The sequence below is a fragment of the Ostrinia furnacalis genome, unplaced genomic scaffold (assembly GCF_004193835.3).
Source record: "Ostrinia furnacalis isolate ACB-3 unplaced genomic scaffold, ASM419383v2 OfSCF2256, whole genome shotgun sequence".
In the NCBI taxonomy this organism is placed as follows: Eukaryota; Metazoa; Arthropoda; class Insecta; order Lepidoptera; family Crambidae; genus Ostrinia; species Ostrinia furnacalis.
The window spans coordinates 224,329-250,933 of NW_021132495.1; the positions used below are offsets into that span (position 1 = coordinate 224,329).

A 26,605-nucleotide genomic window follows, 5' to 3' on the forward strand; every position below is an offset into this window, starting at 1 on the left:
AATTCTAAGTTTCGCGTTATACGTTAAACTGCATTACTGTCTAGCTTCTACAGATATTGTATTCACAGCAGGCGCGGGCCGACCGACGCGAAGCGCGGGCGTTGAGATGGTCGTGACAACGAATATGGCGCGTGCCGTTTAAGCCGAGTGTATGCTGGAATGGTGGCGACGCACTCACTCAGCGCAGCACGGAGCATCACGCAAACATGGTCCGAAGACCGATAATATAAGTATCCATAGTATAGTAGTTTAGTGTTCCTGTTACTCTGTACTGTACAGCGCGGTGGTATCTGTGCACAGAATACACTCGGCTTTAGTGCGTGATTCGCGTCAGTCAGAATGCACCTGAAGTGATTTCATATATTAAGGAGGCCTTAGTAATAAGGAACTGTTGCTAAAACACATCCTCTGAACCTAGACTTTAAAGCCAGTTAACAATTTTGCAAGAACTAGAAAATAATATGTGCCCACTCAAATTAAATCTCTGAAATACGCAATTTAGAAAATGATAGTCGATCGTTTGCTTTGCATGAACGTCACATAAGTTTACAGCATGTAGTTTTAGCATCAGCTCCGTCCATTAAATATTAATACTACATTACGCTGCCAATTACAAGTTTGGGAGTATTATGTAGCCCGCTTATTTCAATTGAGGATATCAATGAAACTCGGAAGGTGCATCATAAGCCCTTAATGCACTGTATAACATCATTTTACAGGTATTAACTCTAAGCAAGAGAGAATCTTCCTGACATATGGGAATTTGACTAGCGTGCTAAGATCTCACTTTAACTACGCGAACGCCAGGAGGTGAGTCACACAATCTATAAACTTCATGAGCGATTATATGTTGATGCTAGGGGGTCAAAGCACGACGGAGGTTTGACAGTCTAAGATCCTACACCGACTATTCTGTGAGACTGTAATCCACGAGTAACCCGCGAACTAAGACTGCCAGGCTCCGTCGTTCGCTACTAAATTTTGCACTTCAAACAATAATTTTCTACTACTTCTTAATACATTATTCAGACTCTTACGCCAGTCGACATCATACTATATTAATCAGTTCCAAATTATTACTAACTACGTTTCAATTCACACGTTGGAAAATTTTTGTTTGAAGCTACTCATACGATACACGATAGTATATGACTAAAGATTTAAATCGAAGAGCTTACGCTAATGTTACCCTAAGTACAAAGGTGAAAAACGTTACTCTATGTTAATTAACCGCTTACAGATCATTATTATGTCATAACATCTCTACGTCGCATACACACTCCTTACGATACGATTAATTTATCTAATATTTTACTTGTAACACTTTGTTCAAGCTTAACTAATTTTCAAACCGCGGTATATGACTATTTACGTACTGTATTGATTTCTAATATAATGATAATAAGGCGATTAATCATTTAGCTGTATAAAGTATATTAGAAAATGGTTACTTATTTGAAAGTTAGATATCGGACTTAAGATTTTCAAGATAACATAACGACATTCATTTTGGATATACGCCACGCAGGCGGGCCGCCATCTTGTATTGGCACGGCCCTCGGTTGGCTCTCACATACCGCTTAGTATTAGAAGCCACATATTAAGTGCGAAGTGCAAACACGCTACTACCTAACGACCTAGCTACGATGCCACAACGATTCAGACAACTCGAAACATACTAAATTAATTTTACTCAGTAATAGTACATCATATTTATATGTGAACACAAAAAAGTACATAGATTAATTATATTAATATTAATTTATAATAATTATTACTGAACACAAGGGTATCGCTTAATTAATTAATTATACATGCGATTTATACGCGATTATACATGCGTTATCAACTATCCAAGTAATATGTGGATAAAATAGATTAAGCTTTACAATTTACATTTCAGAAAAGAATTTCACTACAATATTTGAACTAATTATTTTATACCCACAAACACACACGATTACATTAGCTAATTTAAGTTACCAGTAGGAGAATATTCCTAAAATTATCTATTGAATCGTAAGTCCGCATCTATATCATCGACTACATTATACCTAGTAACACCCGATAGTACGCTCTACTGAAGAAGTTATGCATGCGTTGGCAATGAAAAATATTAACTCTCCCTTCGTGACCAGAAACGTAGCAAAAGATTATTATTTCGATTATAAAAATTTTAACGTTTCAATTTGGCTAAAACTAAAAAAAAAATAATTTAGTCAGTCAAAATAATTTTCTTAATAATATATTCTTTGCGAAATAATAAGAAAAACTTTTTGTAATGAAATCAAAAAATATCACGTATTGTCTAAAGAATATAAAAAAGTCTGAATTTCATAATTGTTGAAATTAACATAATACCTAAATATTTTGGTAAAAAAAAGGCGCGACGTATACCGGCGCCTGGGCACGAGGCCGGCGCAAGCAACCGCTTTAAGACAGTCTTCTAAAGTCAGTCTTAAAGATTTATTGCATTGATTTCTTTGTTCAGCACTCACGCAAGCTCTCAGCTGAACCGCACACGCAAATATACTGAAGTTCCCGAGCAAACCCATAAACGTAAACTAGCCGATCGGCGATCCGCGCCGACAACGCTCTAATAAAAATATATAATATTATGCACCTAAATCAATACGCAAAATAACTTATACATCGACGTCTGCGTCAATTATAACCAAGTTAAAAACGCAAAATGTAACATTTTGGAAAATACTTTTCAAGTTATCTATCTCACATATGTTAGTGTTTTACATCACATGGTGATATTTATAATAGTATATTTACGATTATTCTAAATTGAACTATAAATCGTAAGTGAAATCGGATCGGAAATGAGTAATTTAATATTATTATATTTAAGTTTAAGTATCATTATATGTTTAAACTCTAAGATATCGGTATAGTTATATGTTTTCAGAAAGTTACCAGTACCGTTTGCTACTCTAAGTTACACTGCAAATTAACACAAACAAAGTTTGGTCCTTATAGACTAGTAATATGTATACGGAAACAAAAGCAAATTATAATGGTAACGCAAATGTCAAATGTTTAGAGAGATTTCGATTGAGCGTCGCCTCACGAGCTCAATGCGAGATCTCCGGACAAGCTATGCTCGATCAATAAAATTGGCACATTATCAAAGAAATCACAACTTAATAAACGAAAATAAAACAGGGTAGACCTTAGGTCCGCTCAGACAGTCACCTCACAGTTAGTAGACCTTGATGTACTGCTTGCCGTGCGAGGCCAGGTCGCGCGCCGTGTCGGGCAGCGTCTCGAAGAGCACCACGAGGCAGCCCTCGGGCGTCAGCGCCACGTCGGACGGCCGGTCCTTGTCGTCCAGCCCCGGGCTCTTGAGGTCCACGGCCGTCATCACGCGCAGCTCCGACGTGAACACCAGCACGCGGTGGTTCTTGGAGTCCGCCACGATGATGCGCCCGTCGTCGTCCGTCACGATGCCCGACGGCCGGTTCAGCTCGCCCAGGCTCGAGCCCTCGCGCCCCACGCAGTACATCACCTTCGACAGAGTCGGGTCCACCATTATCAATCTGTGGTTCTCGAAATCTGACACTATTATGTTCCCGCTCGTGGTGAAGCACACGCCGCGCGGGGTCGTCGGCCCTTTCAACATCTTTGCCGGGTTGGCACCCTCGAACACGAACTTGGTGATGAACGTGCCGTCGCTCGTGAACAGCTGGATGCGGTGGTTGCGGGTGTCCGTGACCACGATGTTGCCCAGCGTGTTCACGGCCACGTCCCACGGGTACTGGAACTGCCCGCAGTCTTTGCCGAAGGAACCGAACTTGAGGATGAAATTACCCGCGTTCGTAAACACCTGGACCCTGTGGTTGTCCTTGTCGATGACGATGATACGACCATAGGTGTCAGTGGTTATTCCAGCCGGAAGATCGAATTCGCCGGGCCCCGTTCCTTTGGAACCGAACATGGTCTTGAACTCTCCTCTGTTGGAGAATATTTGAATGCGGTTATTTCGTCTGTCGGCGACTATGATGTTGCCCTCTCTGTCTACGCACAGGCCCCAAGGCCGAGATACGTGTCCTTCGTCCTGGCCCTCTCGGCCGAAGGAAAACATCGGGACGCCGGGAACCGGGGATCTAGTAGGCTTCACTGACACAGACATCCAGTACCCGGGTATGGCCTGTCCGATGCCGCGGGCCGCGTTCGCCTCCATAAGCGGGGGTCCACTTTGATCGTAGGAACTCGTCGATCGAGAGTTCATCGAGTAATCGGGAAGCGATCGGAGGCTGTTGGAGCTCGACGAGTGATGATAGGAGATCGGCGGATAAGAGTGCGAGGCCTGGTTCGACTGCATCGACATCAGCGACTGGCGCGACTGGATCGACGCGGTGTTGATGTGCGTTATGGCCGGCACCGGCTGCACGTCGCACTGGCGTTTCAGCTGATCGACCAAGTCATAATTGGGCGGCACGAACATGATCTTGTCTTCTGTGATGTACATGTTTTTAAACATGTGCGAAAAGTAGTCCACCTGGGCTCTACCTTTTTCTTTCGCCATAAACAAATCGATTCCCTCAGAGTCCATGCTGCGCACCAGCGTCTCGTTGGTGTGCGCGAGCCCGGCCAGGATGCCGCGCAGCGTGTTCATGTGGTCGGTCAGCTCCGTGATCTTCGCCTGGCGCATCTTCTCCACCTTGTCCAGTAGAAATTTTTCACGATCCTCAATGGCCTGAGCGTAACACCGCATGGCTTTGCGTATTTTCATGTTGGCCTCGGCGGACTCCTTTTCGTAGGCCTTCGACATGGCCACGGCGCGGTCGATCGCAGTTTTTATGGCCTTGGTACCCGTTTTCGTGTCCTCTATGCAGCGGAACACGCCCACGCGGCACATGTCGAACGCGCCCTTGATGGGAGAGTAGTTGTGGTCCTTGTGGATCCACAGAACGCACTCGGGGCAGACGAACATGACGCAAGCCTCGCAGTAGAACCTGATGGCCTCACCGTGCATCTCGCAGTACATGCAGAACTCCTTGTCGTTGGTGACGGAGTTGGGCCGCACGCCGATGGGCGACACCTGGTGGATGGGCAGCAGCGTGTGCTCGCGCAGCTGGCAGTCGGAGGTGAGCTTGTGGCAGCACTCGTGGCAGAAGAGGTCGTTGCACTCGAGGCAGCGCGTGGTGGGCGAGCGCTCCTCGCAGCGGAAGCAGGTGATGGACACGGAGGAGGAGGTGCCGGGCGAGCCGCTGGAGTTGTCCTCCTTGGAGTGGTGCGCGTTGTTGTTGCTGGAGCCGGCGCGGTACTCACGGCCGATGACGCCGTTGGGGTTGGGTCCTGCGCTGGCGGAGGGCAGCGCCCAGATGTCGTAGGGCGCGGAGGCGGCGGCGGCGGCGGGCGGCGGCGGCGGCCGGTTCATGTTCTCCAGCAGGTTGCACAGCAGATGCGTCATGGTGAGGTCGTCCTCCTTCGAGCCGTTGGCGGCGGCGTGCCCGGCCGACTCAGACACCGACGGGTTGCTTGACGGCGGCGACTGAGCCGACTTGGCATATGACGGCATCTTACAGTACATATGTCAAGCCATTAAACCTGCAACCAAAGTTTATTGTTACTAGGCTGGCTGATATAGGTAAGTGATATTACTGACTAATATATGGGCAAGTATTAAATTCAAATGACCTATGGCTGTGCTATGCACCCGCATATTGATTTGTAAAATTAATGCATTCTCCAAACATTCATAATGTGGATAAATATTTTTAAATATTATTTTATACTTGAAACCAGACTATAAAAAAAAACTATCTTTGCAATACAAGTTTGAACACAAATTACCTTGCTCACAAAAAATTAAAAACACTGGCCGTTTGTATACCGGACGCGCACTGAACCAAAATACTGTCAATAGTTTATTTTCACAAATAGTTCACAAACACGAGGGCTGATCGGGCCACCTCTGAACGCAGCGACGGGTGCATCTGGACTGGCTGAACCACTCTGCTTTTTCATTGCACTGCAGTTTGCGAAAAAAATCTATTCCAAATCTTTTGTGCGGCCCTACCACTACCCCTCATAATGTTAGGTAGCGACCCTAAAGAGAGACAGCTATACACTACCTCGAGGGTGTGAAAGAGAAATTGAATTGCTCTGTCGCATTCCAAAGTTTTCCATAATGTAGATAAGCTTTGCTATGATTAGGGCTGACTAGCCAGCGTTTTGTTCTGTTTATCTATGAATTTATATAGAAATGTCATTAGTAAATTGCTGATTAGTTATCACTTTCATAAATATTTGTTTAGGTTCGTTAGAACATTCTGTTTAAAAGAATTTGAGAAGTAGCAAACTACCAAATAGAAAATCAGTAAAAGTAAGATAATTTTGTGAAAACTATCGATATTAAGAACTAACTGCTGTAAAAATGTATTGAACATTGATCTAGGCTTCAAACTGCTAACTTTTGCATAAAAGACTAACTTAAATCAACCATATAAGTGGACCATAAGGTCGAATTTCCCCTGCGCATGGCGATATTGATCATAGGCTCCTGACATTGATTTCAGTACCACCATACAGCCAACCCTAAATATGCTGTTAAGATCACAATTGAGTGGCATAATTCTACATTTCACGGGCGGATGTGTGAGAGGGACAGCCTCTAGTTACGGCGGCCGGTTGGAAAGGGACAGGGCTATGCCCATTTGTTGGGATTCTGTATTTTTGGAGGCGCATCGTGGTGGCACACGCGATCATGACCTTGGGAGGCGAGTGCGCGTGAGGCAGGTCCGGGCCGCCATCTTGCGCCCCCGCGCCCCGCCTATTTGGAGGGTGCCGAAAATCGATGCCTTCCCTTGTTGCTCATATCTCGAAGGGAACCGCCGATGCCTTCGAATGGTATAAAAGTATCTATGAGTAGGTATAGCATAGAAAGTTCCAGAGAAAGCAAAATACGGAAGCAGAATAACGTGGGGAAAGATCGCTGGGTTAAATTGTTTCTTGCGAGTTGCAAAGGTTTTGAAATAATTTGAAGCAATTTCAGCAGATGCCTTAATACAAATTGTATTATGAACGTTTCTACATAAATTTTGCAAGCCGTTTTTGAATGCAGCTTGCACGCACATGATCAAATGATTTGAAAAAGACCAGAAAGATATTCTACAGAGTTGCAGAATTCATTGAACACCAAAAGCTGGTTGAGGGTTCATTGAATTAATTTAATCAGGCTTTGTTTTTAAACAATAGCATTCATTGTTAGCATTTCAGCTTCTAAGTTCGAGGTCCTAAGAAACATAGCACAGTTTAAGTGCTTATTTTATCACAGTTGGATTTTAATGGAAGTTGTAAATAACATTAGGTTAACAAATTAATTTCATTAACAGGGCCGGTCCCTTTGTTCGGACATTACGATTACCTACCTCTGTAATTCATACTTAGCAGGATTATTTTTTCTGGTAAACACTTATTTTTAATTGATTAATTAATCGATCGGGATTATAAATGTTAGAATAAACATAAAAAAAAAACAATATGGAAAGAAAGTAAACTGTATGCAGAGGTTCGGTTTGTAATTCAGAGTTATAGAGGTTCCCGAAATTGCAGGATCTGATATAAAATTACAGCTGTAGGCGGATAATGGATTGGCAAGAAAAATCATCGTTGCAACAACTTATTAACAAACCGGCGAACATACTAACTAACTGAAATTTGGGGTTAGATCTGGAGTTTCAAGAGAAAAATACCACTATTTTAATGCTTACAAATATTTGATTCACTTTATTTCACGTATAACTTTCTTGGGGTTAATAAAAAATTTAGTATGTTCATCAGATTAATGCGCATTGGGGATAAACAAACAGAAATACACAAAACATTGAACAATAAAAGATAAACAGCCGAAGTGTATTAATTCTCCAACCTAGAGTATAATTTGTAGATAATTTCATAATCACCATGTTATTTAGCCTCTGGAGGCCTCTAGATATGGATAGAATGTAACATTTAAATAAATATAGGCTTAACGTTAATATTTTTCAACATACACATGATGGCATGGCATTTTGTCTGAGCGCAGATTTTACAGCAAAAATACCATCAAAAGTACAAAGCCTTCCACCACCTGCTTCTACAGAAAACCATTTCTCCTAGAGCATTGAGTCATTGAGCCAAGCAGGTAGTAATTGCTTTGTGAATTTGCGAAGAAGGTTCCACAATGCGTTTTTGTGACGATAAGAAACAATGGGTTTGCGAGTCGGCCTGCACCGTGCCTAAGCCCTTGCAATAGATAAGCTGATGGCTCTCAAATTTTTTAAAGATAAAATAACACATGTTTAGTAATAATGATGAAATAATGTGCAAAGTTAAATGACAAACATCGTCAGATGATAGTGCTACGTCATCGTAGAAAGTAGCTTAAAATTAGAAATACCAAACTAATGATGTATAACAAAATATACGTCAGGAAGACATTCGAACTGCATAAATATTTTTAAATTATAAAAAAGCGACGCGAATATGATTATCATTGTATCTAATAACGTATCTTTTAGACTTGGACGTTGAAAAAACAAGTTATTTTTCTTTTTCAGAATAAAGTTTTTCAACGTTTGGTAAGATTGAGGATCTCTGACCAGCCATAAGCCTGGACGAGGTTGCGAAGCAAAAGAAACGCCTCTACCTGCGCCGAGGGCCAAATGTATACACGAGCCGTGTAACAAATGGCTTTCCTTAAATTGGTTTCATTTGTTAATTTCGCATCGCTTTGTTTTCTAAAACCTTTGTGACAAGGCAGCGTTGGTCAAAGCATAATCACAACAAAAGAGCGATCTTGCCGGAAACGAAAAGTGGGATATTTTTAAATTACCACGAATGTTCCCTTTGTGGGGTTTAGGGCTGCAAAAACTAAAGCCGGCACGAGTAAATGGTGTGACAAAACAAAGAAATTACCCCTTAATTGTTCTCGAACAACTATTGTCCTAAGTCACCAGTCACCCTGTTGTTTGACATTGGAAAATTTTGAAACTAAACTAGCATCAATGCACGTGTCAAAATGAATTCCTTTTGTTTCAACTCCCTCAGTTTTTACCTAGTAACAATCAAAAGCATAACGATGAAATGATTGCACTTTTCATTAATACATTAGTTGCCAAAACTGGAGTTGCGTAAGCGCACACCGACGGTGCTCTGACGCAGATTTTGGTTCAATCAGCAATAATATTTTCATTTAGGTCGTTGTTTTTTGCAGTTTTTCCAAGATTTTTTGCTGTCGTCACAATCATATCGATTTCTTATCTCAAATATTGCAACACAATTTCAGTTCTTTCAGGGTTTTAAAGAAGCGACTTTGAAGTGTGCCTTGCCTACATTCCTAATAATTGTCGGATATGGATATTATTACCTACTTTTTCGATAGAGGCGATAGACTGTATGTATCTCCGTACAAAACAAATACATAGTGCAATAATGCTCTTGCAATAAATAATTCAGGGTTGAAATGTATTTTCGATACAAAATACACCTACTACCTACTTTCTTTCAGGCGAGTATGCTTGATGTTAAACTTATCACAAAGTTTTATTCTCTAGAGTGGAAGACACCGCGATGTTCATATTGTAACACCCGATTTATGGCCGATTGCGGCAAACATAAATGTATGAGCGATATCGATTTCCTAATGGCCCCGAGTGTTTCGATTTACGATGATAGACTGATACTTCAAAATAGCAGTAAGTTAAAATTTGATTCATTGATCACGTTGTAAATAGATGTACGAAATATTGAGGCATTCTTGTCTAACGAATAATTGATTGTAATAAATAAATTATTTATGGTGAACTAATTTGGTATGTTTATATGAAATTATTGTAGGAATTATGCCTTGCACAATGCACATATCGCAAAGTGCAGTACCTATGTTCTGTTTCCTCCCACTTATTTATATAAATAGAAAGAAACATTTTTCTGTTAAAAACATTATTACTTTACTTTTTTCACGAAATTAATAATGAAACCAAAAATTGCCATATTTTTATCTAACATTTCTAGGCTAAAAGTAACGTTTTTGGTAACAATTTAACAATACACCGTCCCTTTATTAGATCAGCTTTCTCCTAACCATTTGCCGATACGGTTGTTATTGTTCGTACATAAGTATAGTTATGTATAGCAACAATTACGGGTACGCGAGGGGGCGCCCGGGGCAACGCGCATGCCCAGGCCTCCTGGAGCACCCGGCTTCGCCCACGGTAAATGCATTTTACCTCAACTGTATTTATTTTATCCTCAACTTATTTTTCATTTGATTGAGATGCTTGCTAGAGTCGTTAGGGACATTGTTTCTTTAGTTAACCCGAATTTTAGGAAGAGAGAAGATAGCAAAGTGAATCCTATCGATAAAATATTCGTATTATCGTAGCTACACACTTTAAAAACGAATTTATATCAGTAGGATGTGTGGTGTGGAATCCCCAAATCGGTCTTTGATAAAACACATGGCATAGAGATAAATTATGATATTGAGTTCCGATATGGATGCTTTGAAACTGCATCTATGAAAACCAGTTATGCATCTCTTTATCGCTTGAAATTGTCGAAACTATTCTATTATACAGTTTAATAGACGAATGAAGCCATAAAAAAGAAATTGTAAATTAGATCCAGATAGCTCATTCACTCGTGCGTGGTATTTATTATGATTGACAGTATCAATTAGCGTATTATTTAGCTGTCGCTTGTCGACTATTTTCGTAATTCGTTTCGTATATCAAAGTCAGTTAGAGGTAATCCTGCAAGCTAAAAAAAACTATTGACAGTGGTTGATCAAGTGCGCGTCTCCATATTACATCGCGATGACGCAGTATGGCGGGCTTGATGCGAATGCACTGCGACGCATCCACACTATTTACGACGAATGTAATGTAAACAGATAATTGTGTATGTGGCTTTATTGTCTTCCAAGTTAGGCATACTTGTGCCAATTTGTGAAGAGATCTATTTTATGTAGAGGTTCGGGGCGCGTGTGTTTTACCGTTTGATTGATGTTACGCTCTCGAGCGGGGTGAGGACCCCCGCATTCTTATTTGATCCTCAAGCTTAATTTCTCCTTGAGTAAAGGTTTAAAGTCTATGCCAATTTGTACCTTATAGTCTTGTTTATGGGTAACAATTTGGCGTGAACAGATGTTTAACTCAAGAATGTAATAAAAATTTAACCAAATATTTATCATAGGGGTTGTTGCCAGTTTCAATTGATAACTTTTGACGCGCGCGTTGATGCGTCTGTGTATGAAACTTGATTGTTTTGTGAAAAAATGCCAATCAACGAAATCTCAGAGCATTCGCGTTTAGGCAAGTTTCTAAAAGTCATCGAATGCCACTCGCGTAAAGCGTGGGACACTCGAGCGATACTCACTTGGTGCCATCGTGGACCCTCCGCCTTTTGCGCTTGCGCCGTCCACAGTGCCCGAACCCTGAAGGTAGAAAGCATCACACATAAAACTTAGAAAAATTATGGACATAATTAATGAATTAAACAAGTTGAAATAATGTCGCATTGGCAATTTATGAAAAAACACAAAATAAGCTTGTTTAGAAAATTCTAATAAGATTTCAGGGGCTAGGGGGCGCGGCAAGCGTAGCCTCGACTACATGCGCCCCCCTCACGCCAAAGCCACGCAAATGTGTCTTGTTTGATCTTTTGTTCATACATATTAGATAAATGTTTGTGGGAGATGTGATCTTTCCATATAAATACAAAAAATACCCAGATATATTAGGATCACAAAATGAGTCCAATATTCTTATTAGAAAGATAAGACAATCATAAACAATAATATAAAGACAACATTAGACAGATTGATATTACAAATAGCTTCACTAACTTGTCTCGAAATGATAATTTTACTAAAAAAATAACATGTGATGTATAGTTAACTATCAAAACTATTAGATTGTTAGAAGTTATAATTTTAAATCAATAACTGTTTCCAATATAAAATTATCCTGAGTACTACATGGAAATTTACAAAACAGGAATACATTTTATAAAATGTAAATACACATTATTATGACTTGAATATGCAGTATCATATTTTCTTATTAGATATTAGAACACAAGCGAATTTACTAAAATCATGTGTTATCCCATTATCCATGTTTGATAAGTAGAGTAAACAGGGGATGAGGGGTGATAAGGGGCAAAAACTACCTATCCCAGTCAGTAATTAAAAAATCAATAATGTTTGAAGGCTATAAAATTTTCCACAAATGCATTTCTGGGTAAGTAGATGGAATTATAATGGCATGAAGTGCGACATAAATTAGAAGAAAAGTACATTTCCAGTAAAACCTGATCTAACTTGAGGACAAAACTAACAGTAATAAACAACCTGAAGCTAAAGCTGATTGCACCAGAACATTGGCATTACATACTTAATTTATATTGGTATAATAAAAACCTCAAGCCCCACTGAATTTCTAATTTAAATAAAGAAAAGAAAACAAGTTGCTCAATGTGACATCCACATCAACAAAGGCACTTGAAAGTTAAAGTATGATAATTATTTACTGGTCACTATAGGTGACTAAGGGCTATAAAAATTAAAAGTTGAAATAAACAGGAGATGATAAACAACTCTGAACACTCCGACAATGGAAATGAAGGAGATTAGAGTGAATCATTGCCGTCTGGATATAACTACAGAATACTCACCAAAAATAGCTCTTGACTTTGTTCACTAAGCACCAAATTAAAAGTGAACATAAATCATACGCATTATTGCGTCGTCGATAATTAATTTTCGATTGATTATATATTTTTTCTAGTGTCCCGTCACCAATAACTATACACGAAAATATCAATGCCTGTCGATGCAGGTAGATTGCACAAAGATAGTTTTCCCTTGAAATGGTCAACAATATTGACGCAAATCACATTGATTTGACCTAGTCAATTTTATTGCACTATTTTTAAATACTGTTGACCACAACAATTGCTTTTATTTAGTAGTAATCGTCTATATTTATTTATTTTATCACAAAATAACACTGAAAACATCAGCGGTGAATGAACGATCAATGATCAAATAACTTTTGTCTATGGTGAGAAAGAGTTGGTTGACATTACTAGAGAGGACCTCAATCGGATATTGACAAATTTTTTCCGATTCGATTTAGGAAATAGATATAAAAATAATCCATCCCAGATTGGTCCAGTGCCCGCCCACCCCAGGATGTAAGGCTGCCGACTCGCTCGAGCCTAGACCAGCCTCGACCCTCCCCCCCGTATCCATCGGCAATATGGGTCCCCATATAGGAAAGTATGTGCCCCCTGAAAAATGACCCCCAAATACTCCAATGGCTGCTTCTGTTTACATTATTCTTACGTTAGGTTGATGACGCTTAGGTGATGGCGAGGAGAAAGGCGATACGGTTACGATCCCTTTCAGAGCTGATAAGAGTACTATGACCATAATTTATTAACTATTTGTAATTTTTCAGCATAATTAATTGAAATGTTCAATTGAACGGAATCAAAGTACGTCACTAGTTTCTGACAGTCTGTGGTGTGTCACAAAATTAAAAAATAAAAGTGTCAAAATACGCGCCAAAAATCTTGTGCTGTTGTGGTTACAAATAAACAAGATTATTTCGTGTTTTGTGCAAATGTGATTGTCCTTACTGTTTTGTGAGATAAATACGTGTTAATTAAATAAGTAATAGATTAGTATAATAATGTCTACTCCATCAAAACGCCCGCCGTCACAAGCCTCATCCGAGGCCCCAACACCTTCAAGGAGGACACGCTCATCTCAACAGCTCGTCGTGCCGGAGACTCCCCAGCGATCCACCGGTACACCATCTAAAGGTATATTGTTTACCTCTTCTTAATTATCTCAGTTTCTATTACATTATTTTTTTCTGTATCAACTTAATAAGTTATTTTTTATTTCCATAACCTATTCATTCATAGGTATAGGTAGGTGCCGGCTAGTAAAACTCGCTGAGCTAGGTTTTTTCATTCATTCATCATTTCATTTTAGTATTTACATTCCTACCACCATTTATGTAGTAAATAAAATATGGATTATATTCCATATAACTGTTTTATCTATTTTTATCATTTTAATACAAAAAGTAGCTTAACATTCAATAGCTTGGGGGTGTTAGTAAGTAATAATCTTCAATCATTATTTATAGTACCTAAATGTTTCCGAGCAATAAATATCAGTTTGAAATCCTTGGTACTAAATAAATAATCATTTTTTTCTTTTTTTCACTCATTTGCTGGTAAAATACAATTTAATTTAATATGGATGCCCAATAAGGGCAGCAGGATATTAGATTATTTATTTATTATTTTGTTTATATAATTCATTTTATTCATTACGAAATAGAGCGCTATAAGAAACTGCATATTTAATGTCTTACTCATCACCCCAACCCACTCACCTATGGATTACTGGAGAATGACAATGTGTGGTTAAAAGGCTGAAAAGAAACCACATAATTTAAGAAGACAGCTTAGGCACAAGCTAACTGCTCTTTAATAATAAAAAGACTCAACAAATCTGATTATAGTCTGGCGACTGATTGCAGAAATCAACACAAAAGAAATCATTTTAATTTGTATAAAAATTATTTTTCCAGATGGAACCCCAGGCACTCCGCGGCGCACCCCGCGGACCCCGCGCACCCCCGGCGGCGCCGCGGCCTCGTCCCCGGCGCGAGCGCTGGCTTCAAGTCCTCTGGGTAATACTCGGATTTTGTTCACTTGTTTCTTTCAGCCAAATAACGTCCATTGCGGGACAAAGGCCTCTCAAGGATTTCCACAATAACTGATTCTGCACTGACTGCACATTATTAAAAGAAATAGACTTTCATCATCAGATCATTTAAGCCCGTTTACACCATCATTTCCTAATTTTGAAGGGGTCACTTAAAAATTAGGGATTGATGGTTAAAACGGGCATTACTCTCCCACTCCATGTGACTCCATAAACCTCTCTAATTTACCAGAGGTAAACTTTTTACTTGATTGAAACCAAAGGACCTCAAAGTTTAGACTCAATACTTTTGCTATTTACCTATTTCAATTTTGAATTTACCCCTTGAAGGGTGACATTATACAGTAATTAAACTCATCTAGAGCTGAGCCAGATTTATCTGTGTACACATCCAGTATTATATTCATGAAAAACAAAAATCTTGGTCACTTTTGGTTAATTTGTGTTATTTTTTTTGTCACCAGCTCTTACTACCTATTTTAAGGTTTAATCTACCTCTCTCCTTCACCTTTCTAACTAAATATTTACCAACTGTATTTCCAGGTACAGACATAGACATGAGCTCCCCACTCAACTACGGAACCCCAAGCTCTCTCAGTACTCCCCGCTCGCTGATGCGAGGTGCCATGACGCCGGCCCGCCAGAGAGCCGACCTTAGAGGCCATCAGCTGGCCCCTAACGTGCCCGCGCCTACTCCTACAAGACGGGTAAGTAAATGACGTAACCTTACAGACAGACATAAGTTCCCTATTCAGCTACGGAACCCCAAGCTCTCTTAGCACTCCCCGCTCGCTGATGCGAGGTGCCATGACACCGGCCCGCCAGAGAGCTGACCTTAGAGTCCATCAGCTGGCCCCTAACGTGCCCGCGCCTACTCCTACAAGACGGGTAAGTATATGATGTAATCTTACAGATGTAGATATGAGTTCCCCACTCATACTACGGAACCCCAAGCTCTCTCAGAGTGCTGAGGAGTACCTCGATCGCTGATGCGTTATGTGATGACGCCGGCCCGCCAGAGAGCCGACCTTAGAGGGCATCAGCTGGCCCCAAACGTGCCTGCGCCTACTCCTACAAGACGGGTAAGTAGATGACGTAACCTTACATGAGTTCCCCACTTAACTATGGAACCCCAAGCTCTCTCAGTACTCCCCGCTCGCTGATGCGAGGTGCCATGACGCCGGCCCGCCAGAGAGCCGACCTAAGAGGCCATCAGCTGGCCCCTAACGTGCCCGCGCCTACTCCTACAAGACGGGTAAGTAAATGATGTAACCTTACAGACATTGACATGAGTTCCCCATTCAACTATGGAACCCCAAGCTCCCTTAGTACTCCCCGCTCACTGATGCGAGGGGCCATGACGCCGGCCCGCCAGAGAGCCGACCTTAGAGGCCATCAGCGGGCCCCTAACGTGCCCGCGCCTACTCCTACAAGACGGGTAAGTAAATGATAAATGATATAACCTTACAGACAGACATAAGTTCACCACTCAACTACGGAACTCCAAGCTCTCTCAGTACTCCCCGCTCGCTGATGCGAGGTGCCATGACGCCGGCCCGCCAGAGAGCCGACCTTAGAGGCCATCAGCTGGCCCCTTACGTGCCTGCGCCTACTCCTACAAGACGGGTAAGTAAATGGCGTATCCTTACAGATGTAGATATGAACTCCCCACTCAACTACGGAACCCCAAGCTCTCTCAGAGTGCTGAGGAGTACCTCGAACACTGATGCGCGGGACGATGACGCCGGGACCTTACAGGATATCAGCTGGACCCTGACTCCTACAAGACTATAAGTTAATTATACCTTTTGGTTTTGTATGTCTAAGGGAAAAAGATGACTTTGTCATGAGCTTTAAACTTCCTAAACTTGCTTTCCCTTCTTTTGCCTATCTGAGGGGCCAAGTATGAACATGAAAGTTAATTATGTATGTTCTTCAAATGAAAAAGGACCAATGAATATTGAAAAAGTATTGAATTACACAATTTTATTACCATACCCTAATAATATAATTTATGTTAATGTCACTCAATAGAACAGAAAGGCACATGCTAGATTTTTACATTTTATACCACAGTTTACATCTCAGCAGTGAGACAAATTCAATGGCAGGTACTTTGAGCCACTTCACGATGTAGTATAAAACTGGTATCAACATTGAAATCTTGAAGCACAGGATTGTGGATTTGTTGAGATCTGAATCTTCTATGTTTTGTAACATGCCAAAGTTTTTGCGGAATTCTCCTTCTGGCTCCGTGTCGTCGCCTTTCTGTAATGTAAATAAGAAAAATATGTTTATGCAGGAACTTTTCAGTACTACAGTTGAAATCAACCTAGCCTAACAACGTTCGACTGCCGACACTTGCGAGCGGTAAACTGGAAGGTAGAATCACTCTACGTCAATAGCAGTAATGCTAGTTAGTAGAATATTGTAACAATCGTTTTTTAATTAAAATCACTTCATATTATGTACTGTATCAGCAATGATCAAAACGAGTTTCGACCGCGCGCTATAACCTTAGATTTCTCTGGTAGTCGCCAGGATATGGACCAGAAGGGTAGGAGTAGCTTAAAGACTAACCTTGATAAAATCCACATTGTAAGCCAACGCCCGGCACAACGGACAGATGAGGAAGTTAGGTTTGTCCCGAACTTGCCAGTACTGGTCCAGACAACCCTCACAGAACTTGTGGCCGCACGTCAAGTAAGCAGGATCGAAGATAGAAGACAGGCAAATACGGCAGCTGCTGAAAACTGAAGACTGCTTCAGCTTTATACTCGTTGTTGAATCAAACTCTTTTTGCGAGAGAGAATGTTGGCTGCTAGCGGGCATTTGGTTCGTTGTGTCGGTCATTTTTACAATTTTGTCCAATTTACACTATTTCCCTACATTCTTACATGTGATGTCAAATAATGAACTTGGCATTTGTGCTGACATTAACTATGATCAAAGAGTGTTATGATAGACATGTCAAAGAGGTTAAATGCATAAATTATTTGCACACTTCACTCTGTAAATCTGCTTTAGCAATATCTGCAAAGCCTATCATGAAGCTTGCTTATTCTTAATTTTGTTTTTACCTACAGGCAGAAGATGGTGCCGCTGAAACTGCGCCATCCAGTGAGCCCCAATTGGTAGTCTGGGGAACAGACGTAGCCATCACAGAATGCCGCGAGAAATTCATCAAATTCATCCAACGATTCGTCGAACCCACCGCAATCACCAACGAACCGTTATATGAACAGAAGTTAGAAGAGGTAAGCATCATAAAAGAAAACCAAGAGTCCGGTAATCCGGCTCGAAGGACCATTTACTTTTTTTTTATCCACAACGAGGAAGCTCTTGTCCTGTATCTACTAAAGGCTTGTAATACATTTCTGATTGTCATGAATTCTACGCCTTATTTCCAGATCTTTACCCTCGAAGAACCATTCCTGGATGTAGATTGCGATCACGTCAGAGTATTCGACCCTAAACTACACAGGCAGCTAATCTGCTACCCACAAGAGGTAAAAATTGATACAAATATTTAAATATACCATGATCAAAAAATTATAAATTCACTGTTAATATTTTCAAAGGTGGTCCCAGCGTTTGACGCGGCAGTAAACGAGTTGTTCTTCGAAAAATACCCAGCGGCTGTGCTTGAGCATCAGATACAAGTGCGTCCGTTCAACGCTCCTCAGAGACACATGCGAGACCTAAATCCAGAGGGTGAGCTATTTTTACTATTTTTAGGTTAAATTTAAATGTTTGGAAGAATTTATCTTAGCACTAATCTTGTGGCAGTGTACTAAAGTTGTACTAAACTAGTAACTAGTCTATCTTGTACAGTCGCGTTTAGACAGCTCATAAAAAGTTAGACTATTAAGGGCCCACGCTAAAACTTGCGCGGGTGCGTCAACTTAATTATTAATGTGCGGACGCCTACTATTACTTACTACGTAGGCCCACCCGTGGGTGCGCAGGTATAGTCTGGTCTGCGAGCACATATAATTTTGTCCAATGACCCCAAGCTACCCATCCTTATCGCTCGCGCGTAATTATATTGCTGTCGCGACTGTGCAACGGGCGCCCGCAGTGAGCTTGCGAGCGCGACAACAACATAATTACAGACCAGGCTTTAGAAAGAAACCTCACGTCTTTCATGCGTCCGCGCCAAACTGCACTGCTCATACTATTTATCGATACAGATACGCGTGCAAGCGTCCGCGCATGTTTTGTAGCGGAGGCTCTGTTCTAAAAGTAGTGACGTCATCGGCTTGTATTGCCATTTGATTTTTTTTATTTTCTATCCATCCACAGACATCGACCAGCTGGTAACAATATCGGGCATGGTGATCCGCACTTCCACCATAGTTCCTGAGATGCGCGAAGCTTACTTTCGCTGCGCGGTCTGTGGTTCGGCGACTGCAGCGGAGTTGGAGCGCGGTCGCGTGCCGGAACCGGCTCATTGCTCGCACTGCAGCACGGCGCACTGCTTCCAGCTTATACACAACCGCTCACACTTCAGCGATAAACAGCTGGTCAAGCTTCAGGAGTCGCCTGGTGAGTTGAATCTCTCCGTAAACATTAATTTTAGGAACAAAATAATATTTTATACTTTTTTAAACTTTCATAGTCACTAACAGAATACTTATTAAATACCTGACTGACTGAATAAAAAAAAAATTATTACTCCGTGATCATGGCGCTTGCAACAGTGCCCAAATATCGGAGGCTCGTAAATAAGTACATGGTAGCAATCCCGTCAATAATAATTATTCTAAAACAAAACTGCTCTAACGTGACGCTTCACTTTCCTTCTATCAATGACTTTTAAGCTTCAGTCATGAACGTGATGTCCTATATAAGCGGCGCTAGAAAGTTCAAGAAACACTGGTGCAGCGTGATGAAGTTGGGGAAACACTGCAAATCTCCATATAAACTAATTTTAAAAACAAAAATGCACTAACATGTCGCTTCACTTTCCCGCCGCGCACCTATGTTTCAAGATTTAACATGCGACGTCCTAAGCGTCACGACAAAGTTTGAGAAACGCTAGTTTAGCACTTATAAGTTATAAGGTTTGAAATTAGGAGAGATACCACACGGGCGTTAACGTACGCTGCGTTATGATTTCGATGCATAGAGTGTAATGCGGTGCATTGATGCGACGCGACACCGCTCACTCCGACGTCGCAGAGTTGGCGAATGGGATGTCAGTCTTTGATCTCCTATTCCATTAACAGTCAATTATAACGCCACATTTATCTTCCAGACGACATGCCAGCCGGTCGCACGCCAGCCACAGTGAGCGTCATGGCTCACGGAGCCCTAGTGGAATGCGTAGGCGCAGGCGAGCGTGTAAGCGTGACTGGAGTATTCCGTGCCGCGCCCGCTTCTGTTAACCCACGTAAAGCCACGCTAAAGGCGCTGCATAGAACACATATTGATGCGCTTCACTATAAGAAAGTACACAGCGATAGGCTGCTGGATACTGAAGAAGGGTAAGTGTTAACATAGAATTCAGAGTGACGTCATAGCACCCACAGTAACGGGCGTCTTCTGCGCCGCACCCGCCTCTGTTAACCCACGCAAGGCTACGCTGAAGGCCCTGCATAGAACACATATTGATGCGCTTCACTATAAGAAAGTGCACAGCGATAGGCTGCTGGAAACAGAAGAAGGGTGAGTGTTAACATAGAATTTTAAAGTGACGTCATAGCACTCACAGTAACGGGCGTCTTCTGCGCTGCGCCCGCCTCTGTTAACCCTCGCAAAGCGACACTAAAGGCGCTGCATAGAACACATATTGACGCGCTGCACTATAAGAAAGTACACAGTGATAGGCTGCTGGAAACAGAAGAAGGGTGAGTGTGTAGTAACTAGTGTGACGTCATACCAGCCGCCATTCTGTCCAAAGTGATGACGGGCGTTTTCCGAGTCGCACCCGCCTCTGTCAACCCACGTAAAGCCACGCTGAAGGCGCTGCATAGAACACATATCGATGCTTTGCACTATAAGAAAGTACACAGCGATAGGCTGCTTGAGACTGAAGAAGGGTGAGTGTTAACATAGAATTTAGAGCGACGTCATAGCACCCACAGTAACGAGCGTCTTCTGCGCCGCACCCGCTTCTGTTAACCCGCGCAAAACGACACAAGGCTCTGCATAGAACACATATTGATGCGCTTCACTATAAGAAAGTGCACAGCGATAGGCTGTTGGAGACTGAGGAGGCGTAAGTGAATAGTAACTAGTATGACGTCATGGCGCTTTGTGACCACAGAGGTGAAATTCTACGGCGCACCAATGAGGGTTTTCGCGAATGAACGATCCGCTAGATGGCGGGACGTGGATGTGGGGTCTGACTGCTGCGTGATTGGTGGATTTTGACATATCTGTCAATGTCAAAAATAACCAATCATGCAGCATTTGGACCTCGCGTCTACGTATTGCCACCTGGCGGATTTTTCATTCGCGAAAACCCTCATTGAGGGCGAACGCGCGAAAGAAACAGGGGTGTTATGTTTTTACAAGCTTTATTTATAATTTGAGTCCTTGATGCAGAAAGCTATATTTATCTTCGCAAATATTTTGTCATTTTCGACTTTATTCTTTATAGAAAAGAACACCGCTTCCCGCCAGAACGTATTGAGCTGTTCAAGGCCCTAGCAAGCCAGCCGGACTGTTACGAGCGTCTAGCGCGAGCCATAGCGCCTTCCATCTACGAGAACATTGACATCAAGAAGGGCGTGTTGCTGCAACTGCTAGGCGGAACTAAGAAGAACTTTAATGCTGCTGGGAGAACTCATTTCAGGTATGAATTTAATATGGTTATGATATTTATTGCTTGTTGTCCCGTGTATTCTCAAGTATTTATAATATAATATCCTTGGACATTTTACACTGCGCTTCTAGTCCCAAACTAAGCAAAGCTTGTACTATGGGTACTAGACAACGGATATAAACATACTTAAATACTTAATTTTTGTAAATGCATAGAATATATTACTTATTATACATAGAAAACACCCAGTCCAATACAAACAAATATGTTCATGCACACAAATGTTTGTACTGTGCGGGAATCGAACCCGCTACCTCCGGAATAGTAGTCCGTTTCGAACCACTACACCAAACGGCCGACATAATTTAATTAATACTTTTTGTATCTTCAATACATACAAACTCGAAAATGCCATGTTCCCTCTTTTTTTTTTAAAACGACCAATGAGAGGGCGCGCGTCCTGTCATTGGTTTATACACGCGCAGTGATCGCCATCGCCGACGCGATCTGCAGGCGTTGGTTTAGCCTAGGCGCAGACCACCGATTTTTCGGCCATAGTTGGGTCGGGCTATTGATCAGTACGGAGATGTATGAAAGTGCGCATTACACCGATTTGGTATCGGCCGATTTATCGGGTCTATCGGCCAACTAAAAATCGGTAGTCTGCGCCTAGGTTTAGCTGAAGCTTAAGTCAGGTGCTCGGGATGGTACAGCCCTTGACTTACTTGACTTATGGTCCTATGTCCCCTAGATGGGGCAGAGGGCGTCCACAACAGTCCTCCATCTCGTTCGGTCTTGAGCTTCTCGCTTGATCTCGCTCCAGGTCTTGCCGATCTTCTCGGTACAGTCCCGACGCATCTTATTCTGTTTTTGAATTTGGAACCTGGATCGTTCCTCCAGGTCGGAGATCAACATCCTTCTGTGCGGCGACCCGGGCACCAGCAAGTCGCAGCTGCTGCGCTGGGTGCACGCGCTCGTGCCGCGCGCGCAGTACACGTCGGGCCGCGGCTCCTCCGCCGTCGGGCTCACCGCCTACGTCACCAAGGACCCCGACACGCGCCAGCTGGTGCTGCAGACGTGAGTACGCTACACACGGCCGCGCGCGCAGCACACGTCGGGCCGCGGCTCCTCCGCCGTCGGGCTCACCGCCTACGTCACCAAGGACCCCGACACGCGCCAGCTGGTGCTGCAGACGTGAGTACGCTACACACGGCCGCGCGCGCAGCACACGTCGGGCCGCGGCTCCTCCGCCGTCGGGCTCACCGCCTACGTCACCAAGGACCCCGACACGCGCCAGCTGGTGCTGCAGACGTGAGTACGCTACACACGGCCGCGCGCGCAGCACACGTCGGGCCGCGGCTCCTCCGCCGTCGGGCTCACCGCCTACGTCACCAAGGACCCCGACACGCGCCAGCTGGTGCTGCAGACGTGAGTACGCTACACACGGCCGCGCGCGCAGCACACGTCGGGCCGCGGCTCCTCCGCCGTCGGGCTCACCGCCTACGTCACCAAGGACCCCGACACGCGCCAGCTGGTGCTGCAGACGTGAGTACGCTACACACGGCCGCGCGCGCAGCACACGTCGGGCCGCGGCTCCTCCGCCGTCGGGCTCACCGCCTACGTCACCAAGGACCCCGACACGCGCCAGCTGGTGCTGCAGACGTGAGTACGCTACACACGGCCGCGCGCGCAGCACACGTCGGGCCGCGGCTCCTCCGCCGTCGGGCTCACCGCCTACGTCACCAAGGACCCCGACACGCGCCAGCTGGTGTTGCAAACGTGAGTGCGGACCACATATTGCCAAAGACGATCGGCCATTTTTTTGTTAGTTAAACCAGGCCTGTTCATCTCCGTGAGTAAATCGAAAACAAAACAAGCACGATCTTATAATATTATTCATGATAATTCATGCATAATCATGTATTTCCTCCGCCATTTTCTGCAGTTTGGCACCTCACGTCACACATCATTTTACCGAAGTCAGCCCTATGGCTTCGGCGCAGTACCGATCACTGACGTTTGTCACCAAAATGACTTGAGACAAGCTAAATTACACCATATTGTTAATGACATTGAGCAAACATTTTTTTAACACTTCAGAATTTAGTCGTCTTTATACTCACTAGCGTCTTTCAAACGTCTTCGTCTCGCTAGCGCCTGCGCAGCGGCGAAAGGAGGTTGCGTTACATGTAAAAAAAAAAGTTGCGACGCCAGCGCTGCGTAGCGCCACATCAACCGTACAAAAATACAGCGCAGAAGGTGCTAAAGAAGAAGAACATCTTAGCACCTCTTTTTCTTATTACAGAATGCTGTTTCTAAATAACCGTTTTTGTCTACAGAGGTGCATTGGTACTTGCCGACAACGGAATATGCTGCATTGATGAATTCGACAAAATGAACGACTCCACTCGCAGTGTTCTTCATGAGGTAAATTCACTTAATTATAGACTTCATCAATGAAAAGCTTCATGTCGTAAGCTCTACTACTACTGGATTACTTAGCTTTATTCTTAGAAATAAGCACATTGTGGTGGACAGCCGATCGGGCGTGAAATAAGAAAATCCCTCGGTTTAAATGAAGATGTATTCCTGCAAAATATGCCCACAACGGCTATCAAAAACATAAACTTCAAAACTAAACAAAAGGTATCAAAAAAAGTATAAAACATAGATAGTGACCGACCGAATATTCGTTTTCGTTTTCGGCCATTTTCGGCCAAAAAATGGACATTCGGCCATATTTTCGTTTTCGGCCAAAAACCAGCCGAAGCTTCGGCCAAACCGAATATCAGAAATACGTGAATAAGATGGTGACGTTTATCGTTCCGATATCTTCGGGAGTGAATCTGATGCACTCATGGTTCACCACACCTCACCACACACGGAGAGTACCTCGATGGAGACACTGAGGACTATTTTTTCTAGCCGCCTCGGTCATCAGATCTCACACCATGCGACTTTTTCTTGTGGGGATATCTCAAGTCTTGTCGTGAACCAATGATTTGAACACATCTCGAAAAGACAGCCAATCTCTATAGTCACCAGAAAATGTACTCAACTGTATTGGTGGAAGTTTCATGTTTGGACAAAGTGATTGTTCTGTTGTGGAATTATTTGCTGCGACACTAGATGGTTGTGTACATTCAAATGAGTTCAGTTTTTCCTTCATACGCGTTTTTAGATCAAGATAGTTATCAAAACACTGCTCATAGATGTCTTTAGTGAAATATTCCGACTTTTGTTGGTACTCAGGTTCCGCCGACAACAACGTGTTATGTTGTTGCTCGAATTTGTCCCAATATTTGTCTGCCATCTCCATCCGTGCCTCAACAAACCCTTTAGTTAGCCGTTCTTTTCCCGTTTTCTTGTAGTTTAGGAGTAGCTTCGATATGTTGTCGTAAACGCTTACCTGTGACTTTACCAATTTATCAAATTCCATGGCGGTCGGTATAACTCACTGTTGTTGTAGATATTTTACAGGAATTCGCACAAAATTTACACTGATTTTACTGTACTTGTTACTTTTCACTATTAATGTATTTGGTTGTATATAAATCCAGCTCGTTTGGACCAAAATGTTCGAGATTTAATTGGATTTAATAAAAACAATGTTGACCGGCAAAAATACTCCATATTTATTTACTACCACAGACAAGATAGACTTTTTTTTTTTTTTATCATAGATATTATTGGCATTGAGTTTAAAGTGAATTAGTAAATTAAACAAAGTACCTACAACGAGTTTTCAAGAAACTGATTTAAGCGGTATTTTGGTACCTAACTAAGCAAAATGTATCTACATTTCATGTAGAAATAAATACCAAAAGATCGACCGAGAAACAATCAGAATAAAATTGAAAGACCGAGTATCAGTTGGTAGACCACACTAGGTAAATATGCAACTAGAAATCGAAAAGTTTAAATTAACAAGCAACTCAAAAAATGCAGTTTACTGGTAGTAGCAAACGCTCTGTGTTACCAATTTACTTCCAAGTTTGGTCCATTACAAAAGAGACACGTTTGTATAAAAACGTTTTTATTAGCTTCTAATATTTTAGAGTTTGCTGAATTTTTTCTCAAAACTGCCGGATCAGATTTTGATGCCCCTTCGGGTGGGTTTCGCCCAGTCTCCTTTAGCACACAAAATTGTTGACAGACCGGCTAGCGTCAGCTAAAATCACATTGCAAACTCAACTACGGTCAGTTTATTTAGTGACTAGCGAGCGCAGTTTAAACATGATGCAGCCTTGTTTAACGATTTTGTGCCGTTTAGTGTAGCATGGTGAGCTCACAAAACAATGTGTGAGTTGTGAGTAAAGGACGTAGCACACTTTTCAACCCGGAAAGGGATCGTAACCGTATCAACTCGAGGCGGTCAGTATTCTTTGTATGAAACTCCATGCTGCAACGCACACTTATCCGCACCGTAACGTAAACGTCCTGCTTCGCAGTTGACAGTGCGCGAAAGGCGATGACAGTTCGAGAAAAGCGATGTTGATTGATCTTTCCGAGTTGATAAGTCTGCTATGACCTTTAAATCGACAAATTAGCATTTTAAATAAATGTATCTACTGGGAGATGGTGTATTGGTATTTGATGTTGTAATGAAAGATCATAACAAAAAGTTTTGACCTGCTGTAATGGAAAATTACGATAATGATAGTAAATTAAATACCTCCCATTATTACAGTCTTATTAGTGCCTGTGGCGTCGCTTGGCTAGTAATTAGGGAAGTACTTTTAAAGCATTCGAATTCCCATTTTCATACTAAGTAGACAAGTGTCGATAGTCATATTATCGATTTTACTGGCAATTTACGAACTGAAATTAAAACTCTGATAGGTAAGTAAAAAGCGATTGTAACTTGATATTGCTGCCAGCATGTGGTGCTAAAAGCCGTATCTGAAAGTCGATTCAGAATGAAATAAGATGAAAGTAATTTCAGAATATGGTTCTAAGCGAAAACGAGCTAAAGTGTTACCTTTAGTTGGTATTTTCCTAGAGTTTCAGCCTGTAATTGGTCTTAATATTGAAATTCAATCAATATCAGACTTTAATATAATAATATGCTTGAGTTTGAATCG

The 26,605-nt window shown here is 42.2% G+C and overlaps 3 protein-coding genes across 4 annotated transcripts; 1 reads left to right on the forward strand and 2 right to left on the reverse strand.

Annotated features, from left to right (window-relative positions):
• Positions 1 to 745: 745 nt before the first annotated feature.
• Positions 746 to 13,061, reverse strand: wech (tripartite motif containing 71 protein wech). 2 transcript variants are annotated; one of them, XM_028307495.1, is made up of 3 exons: positions 12,676 to 13,061; positions 11,377 to 11,434; positions 746 to 5,562 (listed from the first exon to the last, which is right to left on the reverse strand). In XM_028307495.1, the coding sequence occupies exon 3, from the start codon at positions 5,543 to 5,545 to the stop codon at positions 3,212 to 3,214; it is 2,334 nt and encodes a 777-aa protein (XP_028163296.1). In that variant the 5' UTR covers positions 5,546 to 5,562; positions 11,377 to 11,434; positions 12,676 to 13,061; the 3' UTR covers positions 746 to 3,211. The 2 variants fall into 2 exon arrangements, with proteins under 2 accessions (XP_028163296.1, XP_028163295.1); XM_028307494.1 differs by lacking the exons at positions 11,377 to 11,434; positions 12,676 to 13,061 and adding an exon at positions 5,809 to 6,036.
• Positions 13,062 to 13,520: 459 nt separating this feature from the next.
• dpa (disc proliferation abnormal) lies at positions 13,521 to 23,981 on the forward strand. Its single transcript, XM_028307491.1, has 11 exons — positions 13,521 to 13,830; positions 14,613 to 14,714; positions 15,293 to 15,456; positions 17,836 to 18,006; positions 18,160 to 18,258; positions 18,331 to 18,463; positions 19,055 to 19,297; positions 20,010 to 20,238; positions 21,357 to 21,551; positions 22,422 to 22,598; positions 23,861 to 23,981. Exons 1-11 carry the CDS (start codon positions 13,698 to 13,700, stop codon positions 23,979 to 23,981), a joined length of 1,767 nt encoding a protein of 588 aa, XP_028163292.1. The 5' UTR covers positions 13,521 to 13,697.
• LOC114354904 (DNA repair protein RAD5) lies at positions 16,753 to 17,649 on the reverse strand. Its single transcript, XM_028307497.1, has 2 exons — positions 17,330 to 17,649; positions 16,753 to 17,017 (listed from the first exon to the last, which is right to left on the reverse strand). The coding sequence occupies exons 1-2, from the start codon at positions 17,600 to 17,602 to the stop codon at positions 16,808 to 16,810; spliced, it is 483 nt and encodes a 160-aa protein (XP_028163298.1). The 5' UTR covers positions 17,603 to 17,649; the 3' UTR covers positions 16,753 to 16,807.
• Positions 23,982 to 26,605: the final 2,624 nt, after the last annotated feature.